The sequence below is a fragment of the Abrus precatorius genome, unplaced genomic scaffold (genome assembly GCF_003935025.1).
Source record: "Abrus precatorius isolate BTA unplaced genomic scaffold, Abrus_2018 Scaffold5, whole genome shotgun sequence".
NCBI classification, from domain to species: domain Eukaryota; kingdom Viridiplantae; phylum Streptophyta; class Magnoliopsida; order Fabales; family Fabaceae; genus Abrus; species Abrus precatorius.
Window position 1 is genome coordinate 4,741,024 of NW_020874395.1, and position 7,597 is coordinate 4,748,620.

A 7,597-nucleotide genomic window follows, 5' to 3' on the forward strand; every position below is an offset into this window, starting at 1 on the left:
ATAAGAAAATAATGAAACTAATCCTAGAAGATAAGATACGATTAAAAAAATTTGAATATTTCATATATTCTAACAACCTACTAAAAAATTGCTCCATATAAATATTATGGCAAATAACAATAAAACGATATAAACAATAAACACCTGGCATTGAACTCAACAGCCAACCATTTTAAACATTTAGTAGACCTTAACAACTATGTAGTCAAATCTGTCCCAAGAACACCTTTGAGATTAGATCTATACATGAAATTGTAGTGTTATCCAAAAGTTCCATGTCAAGTCTAGAGAGTATACACTCGGTTGAAACAGGGAATGCAGAAATAGATGCACAAAAGGATGAGATTCAGAGTTGTTATCTTCTCAATCAGCTGCAACACCCACCTCTTGCAGAAACAGTTCCATCTCTGGCACCTGATTGACCTTGTGGACGTCCATAGCCAATTTTTATACCAAATGACTGCAATAATAGATGCATTGGCAATCTTAGCCAAAGGGACACATAAGGATGAAAAACTATTTTCTTTTTATTTATTCTAATTATTTGCAAAAAAGAAGAAAAGATTCTATGCGTCAGTTTTATTTAACTCGATTTGGTGAAACCAACCACCAGAACACAAAATAAATCTTGCTAGTAAAAAGATGAAAACATTCATTCTCAAGACAAGTAAAAATACAAGATTTCTAATGTTCAGGTCACTAAAAATGACAATAAAAACATGAAAACATCCATTCCCAAGACACAAATGGAAGAATAAGCTTTCATCACATGAACTATCATTCTAATAATTTGATTTATAAACCTGATGCCACAATTGAGTGGGACCAATAATGATCAGAGTCCAAGATATTGCCACAACTAACTTCCCACCGCTTTTTGCATGAAACTAACAGTAAATAATTACCTCATTGGACACATCAAAGACACCTTCCTGAATATTCTGAAGAATCTTTGCAGCAGTCCTTATAAAAGCCTGCAGAATAAACAGAAGTTACTTTTGATGGTAATGAAATTCACAATATCCATGAGGCTGCAAAGCATATAATGCTGTATCTTGATATTGACTGAGATATATCAACCTCTTCAACATTTTGAGCTGTCCTAGCAGAAGCCTCCAAGAACAAAAGTCCATTTTCTTTTGCAAATTGCTCCCCCTCCTCTTTGCTCACTGCCCTTCGATGAGACAGATCACACTTGTTCCCAATGAGCATGATTGTCATATTAGGATTGGCATGTTGCCGGGCATCTTCCAACCAACTTGCTAAATGATTAAATGTCTCTCTCCTGGTCAAGAAAAGAATCTTTTGGTGTTAAGTTGAAGGCAATTAGAAAAATGAACAAACCTCAGATTAAACAACACCCCCCCCCCCCCCCAAAACCAGCATAGAACATGCATTCATTCATAAACTTGAGAAACACACACAAAAAAAAACAAATATGAATGTAACAGAACATATTGCTTGCAATCAGCAGTGGTAGAGCTCCTCAGATAAGGTATTGGAAAACCAAAAACCATATAAAATTTGAAAATAACTAAGACACAAATGTTCTAGAATCCTAGTTTCAAGAGATTTGAAGCTTTCAAACTGGGTGATCAACAATAACAAAATAGAAGGCAATAATGAAGCTAAAGTCAGACACTAAAAGTTTTTAGACTCATAACTTTACAAATATACAGCATGTCACTTCTATTACATGCATAGTGAACATCAGAGGATACAGCATTCATGCAAGTGGTAAATACCAGACAAAATAGGTGCATGTTAGAAGGGTGATACAAAGTTCAGTATAATTCTCAAGATGCAGACCATGATCTCTATGTCAAATAGATAATAGCACCACCCACCTTGTAATGTCATAAACTAGAAGTGCTCCTGCTGCTCCTCTGTAGTACGACCTAGTGATGGATCTAAAAGACTCTTGCCCAGCCTACAGTTAAACATGTTCTGCATCAGTATCTAAATACTATTGAAAAATAAATCTTCAGACACTTGGACAGAATACATGACTAAGAATTCCACATTCAACACTATTGACAATGTTGAATCTTATTCAGACTCAACAAACACCATGTTGTGGATCAAAAGCAATGAAAGCATACACTAGTTTGTCAATATAACCACAACTCATCGCAACATACAGCAAAGAACTTTACCCACTGCATTACCTGGCACCTTCATTTCTTTTTCCTTTTAATCTAAAGTATCACTGGTGATTCAATAAAATTCACATTTTTTCTCACAACAACATATCAATACCTTCTTGTTTTAAAATCAATATCTGTATACACAGACCCACCACACAATCAAGAAAATGGGAAAGGAAAATGACAAACGTGCCCGTGGGGCACTAGTTAAGGAATAAAATATAGGAATATTTATTGAAAAACGTAAAGATGAACTCACTCTCTTCATTTCTAATACATCAATTTCTAATAAAACTTACTATTTATTGATTCCTTAACAAGTGTCCTAGCAAGACCAAAAAAAAAATTGCACTAAAAATTTAGCACAAGCTTATGATCACAGAAATCTGTAAAAGCAATTAATCACAAATATTTTACTTTACTGTTCAACAAATTATCCTTTACTCAACTCTCACCTAATCTAAAATGCCCTAACAAAAAATTAATTAAAAATAAAAAAGCATAACTAAGTAATAAAAAAATTTAAAAAAATAAGTATATTGTGCGTGACAGAGAGAGAGAGAGAGAACTAACAGTATCCCATATTTGAAGCTTAATAGGTCGGGAATCGATGGTAACCATGCGAGCACCAAACTCAACACCAATGGTGAGATCATGAACGGGTTGGAACCTCTTGTCGGTGAATTGGAGGAGCAGGCACGATTTCCCTACACCTGCACCGCACCAGAGAAAAACCCAAACTTGAAGTGAGATTGGGAGACCCAGTTGGGAGAAAAAAAGAGGGTAACAGAGAACCTGTGTCGCCGATGATGATGTACTTGAAGAGGTAGTCGTACGACATGGCTGGCCGACAAGAAACGACGTCGTCTAGAGAGAGAGACAGAGAGAATAAGAAGAAGAAGAAGTTTGTGTTTGGTTTGGCAATGAGTTGGAGAATAAGACGAAGTAAGAAGGAAGAAGGGATGTACAGTGTGGATGATGGGTTTGAATCCAACCAAATCAAGAAGGTGACGTATCAGCGTCACTTAATAACATTCAGTAATATTCTTTTTTCAATTTCAATTTTGTTATGCTTTTTTAATCGTAAAAAACTTATGTGGTATGTTTTAGGTGTTGTTTGTCAAATAAAATTAGATTTTTTAATCAAAAATTTATATTTAACGTTATTGTAGATTAAAATAAATTTTTAATTTTGATCGGTATACGAGAGAAATGGAAAAATAGTATACATTAAAATAATAAATTCAAAATGTTATATTATTCTAATTTTTTTATTTTTAATTCACATATTTCATGGGATAAAATATATTCTTATTCCATAATACAAGATAACAAGGGTGTTTATGATTCAGGTCGGGTTGATTTTTACTCTAAAATTTATCTAAATCAAACATAAAATATGTTATTTGTTTTTATTTGATTTGAATATAATATAAAAGTTAAAATAAATTAAATTGATATTTTATAATTTTATATAAAATATTTTTTAATTTTTATTTAGTATTAAATCATTTTATTTAAATAGTTAATGTTTTATCTTCTAATTTTAAAGTAAGTTTTAATTTTGTTCTCCAATAATCTTTTTATTTATTTTAGTTTTTTAACTTTTAAAAATACTTTAAATAAAATATTTATCGTTTAAAATATTAATTTTATTAAAAAATTTGTCTTTTTTATTACATGTATTGATAATTATTTTCATATATATATATATTCACCTTTTATCTTATTTTCATTTGTTGAAATTTTGGTAACAATAATCTCATCTCGTATTAAGCCCAAGCTTTGACGACTATGCAGTTCAAATACAAATATAAGTTCGACTATGCACTATTATCTTTTTTTCTTTTTTTTCAATCTTACATAATGAAAGGATAAAGAAAAAGAAAAAAAGATGAAAAAGAAGGAAAAATAATTAATAAACAAGAAAAAGGAAGGGAAGGAAGAAAAGAAAGGAGAAGAGGGAGAAAAAGTTACACATTCAAATAAGATAAATTGTATATTTGTAAAAAATAGCATGTCTAAAAGACTTTTAAAAGTTAGAAGAATAAAATTAAAACATAACATTTATATTATTCTTATTTATATAATAATTTATGATTAAATAATAGTGTACAATTTTTATATTATTATAGTATTTAAATTAAGTTCTAATATCTATATCTCTATTGTAATAGATATAAGAATAATCAAATATTTTTACTGTTAAGAATATATAATAAATTTGAAAAATTATATAAATTTTATGAAAAAAACAAAAAAAAAATAACTTTCTTAAAATAGAAAAAGATAAAATTAGTAATAAATATTATTATTTAAAATTTTAGCCAAATTGCTTTATTAGTCTAATATTGAAAAAATAAAATAAAAACAATTTTACCTTTCAACTTTTGTATAGCCGCATTTGATCTATATAATATTGCATTGAATAAAAATACTTTATTGATAGAGATAAATATGGTATAGTTTACATTAAAAATAAAATAAAATTTAAGTTTAATACTATAAGTATTTTTAAAATTAAAATTAAAATTTCATCTAAAAATATGAAATATCATTAAATCAAATATTTTTAAAAATAAAATTATAACTTTAATTAATAAATAATATAAATAACACCTAAAAAAATAACATATAAGTTTTGTTTAAAAAAATTGCACACATACGCTGAACTTTAACTTTAAGCACAAAACAATGTTAGGTTGCTGTTGAGTAACTTTCTAGGGAAAGTAGAAGTTTATACAGACCACATTATTATACCATAACTTAGTTTCCAACGATAGTTACTGTAGTCAACATACATGTAAACTTTTTATTTATTTATTTATTGTTATCTATCACTTAATCTTTTATATTCTAACATTTTGAACTTGTATTTTATATTTTTATATTATATATATTAAAAAAGGAAAACAAAAGTATATTTTTAAAAAGTATAAAATTCTTATTATATACGTTAAAAAGAAGAAATAAAAATATACATCAATATAGCTTAACATTATGAGAAAAATATTTATTTTGATAATATTTGATTTAATTGAAATTTTAGAACTTATGAATAGAAGAGAATAAAATATGAATTTTTTGAAATTTAAGGAGTAGAAACATGTGCTTAATTGTAATAATAATCAAATCTTTATTTGAGATTTGATTTTCATCGTAATCAGATTCCTTAGTTACAGGAATAATTGCCTTCAGGTGAGGGCCGAGAGAGAATTTCTAACTCCCACTTCGACAGTTCAAAATACACTGATTTTAATCTATAAATTTTTCTTATTAGAATTCCAAACATACATAGTAATTATAAAAACATTAATTAAACAAAAATTAATGAAAAGCGTTATTTTTATCAGAAATTATAATTTAATCTAAATTACAAATCATGATAATCTAAAGTTTATCTTAAAAAATATATAAATAAAAAGTTACTTTAAATTATGAATGGTAATAATTAGTCTTTTTAATGGGTACTTGTAAACAATACTATGACATAGGTATCAGTAAATATTCATATAATTATATGGGTGCACGTACATTATTATAATGCTCCTTTCTATTGACTCGTATCTTACATATATAAAATATTAATATAATTAAAACAAATATATAAATATTAAAATTTAGACTATTTTTCATTCAAAATCTAAAGCAAAAAATTTCAAGTATGAACTATTAATAATTGTAATTTTTTTTCAAATATAATGTAAAAAAAAAAACTTAATCATTTATATTAATTTATATTAATTTGATTGTACAACATGCAACTAATTAAAGTTTTTTTTTTTTTACGAACCATAGAAAGTGTTTGTACAAAACCTTCAACTAAATAAAAGTAATTTTGTCAAAAATTTATTTTAATATATGTTTTCACTTTAGATAAATGATATTATAATATAGAATTTGATCTCGTTGATGTTGGAAATTTATATTATATTCAAGTTTTTTATACTTATTGCATATTGCACTATGTTTTACGTGTTTTTAGTTAATGATTTATATTAATTTATAAAAGTGTGAAAATTATATTTTATCTTCTTTTTTCTTCCTGTATTTCAATTAACAAAACAGAAAGTAATGGATTTAGATGCCCAGCAAGATAGGAAGATGAGAATCAAAATCATTACCTAACATGACTACGGATAATTTTTAAAATTGGGCACGGGAATTTATTTAAGAAAATAATAGAAAATTAATATGTTTGTAGTGCAATTTAATTTTAAAAATAGGAACCAAAATCTAAACCAAATTACAAAACCAAAAAATGTGATTCTTTCATCTAATGGTTTATTTTTTTTTTTATTATTTATTGAAGACTTTAACAATTTAAAATGGTTTGGATCAAATTTTTTTAACATTCCTACGCCGTTCAACATATGCCCTTTTTTCTGTGATAAAAAATTCATAAACTAAAATACTCACAATTAAAGAATAATAACAACGTTACAACCATGTACAAGAAGAGCAAATAGACCCCTACTAAAAACCAATCACAATTTAACAGTGTTATAAATTCTAAATAGAACAAAATAAAATAAAGGAAAAATCTTATTTCTCTACCAAAATACCGAACAACATAAGCATTCACACAAAATCCAACAATACATCACATCAACTATAGGCTAACAAATATTGATTATCTATTTAAAAGTTATAAATGTTAATTCTCATGTTTTTGGGTCTGGTGTAGTGTTGAGTTTTTATATATTTATCATGGAAATGTTAATTGAAATCATAGGCTCGAAGCGGGATATTTTTTTCCCGTGAGGCATGTAGTGGGTCTTTTTTTATTTCAGAATCACCAAATCCTTCATGTTCAAAGGTTCTCCTGAATACATCGGCCATTCCCATATTAGCATGTTGAACCTGGATTCTGAAATCAAAAGCTATTGCACTTTATAATTTCTATAAAAGATGAAATGAAGTTGTTTCATGGGTAGCCACAACTTAGACATCACAGCCAAAGCATACCTTGTTCTCACAACCTACAACGGGTAAACACAGATTGCTCCATGGGAACTGACACTGTCCCACTCCCTAATTGAACAAGAGGACCAGGTTCTACAGAAAATCTCAGAATTTCAACAAACAGCTATAGCATGTGGTACAGAACATGATACACAAAGAAGTATATTAATATATTAGCAAACTTTACTTCTCAAGGGAACAAAATGTGATGGCATTTTAAAGAGTAGTATTAGCACCTAGGACATAATTATGAAGATTAAAGCAGATTATGCAATTGTGGAAGTCGCTCTGATTTTGGAGCTGTCCACACCTGGCGGAGGAAACCATGAAAGGCGGGTTGTGAAAACCCAGTGAAGATTATATTCTTTTATGGCTTTGAAAGAATATAAAGCTTAGTTCACTATCTTCATCCAGTTTTTAAATCAATGACCAATGAATTGTGTTCAAAATTCAATGGCAAATATTAACAATATGTTATAAATTTA

At 27.9% G+C, this 7,597-nt stretch overlaps 1 protein-coding gene across 1 annotated transcript; it reads right to left on the reverse strand.

The window, feature by feature from the left end:
- LOC113867173 (ras-related protein RABB1b) lies at window positions 1–3,157 on the reverse strand. The gene is made up of 6 exons (XM_027502277.1): window positions 2,943–3,157; window positions 2,721–2,860; window positions 1,848–1,930; window positions 1,081–1,285; window positions 906–974; window positions 1–460 (listed from the first exon to the last, which is right to left on the reverse strand). The coding sequence occupies exons 1-6, from the start codon at window positions 2,986–2,988 to the stop codon at window positions 368–370; spliced, it is 636 nt and encodes a 211-aa protein (XP_027358078.1). The 5' UTR covers window positions 2,989–3,157; the 3' UTR covers window positions 1–367.
- Between the last annotated feature and the right edge of the window lie 4,440 nt (window positions 3,158–7,597).

Excerpts from the sequence above, each read along its gene's own strand:
- LOC113867173 (XM_027502277.1), bottom strand. The coding sequence starts at position 2,988 with ATGTCGTACGACTACCTCTTCAAGTACATCATCATCGGCGACACAG. Across the intron at positions 1,931-2,720 it reads AGCTTCAAATATGGGATACT|GCTGGGCAAGAGTCTTTTAG; the intron begins GTTAGTTCTCTC and ends GTTTAACTGTAG. Across the intron at positions 975-1,080 it reads CAGCTCAAAATGTTGAAGAG|GCTTTTATAAGGACTGCTGC; the intron begins GTTGATATATCT and ends TTTATTCTGCAG.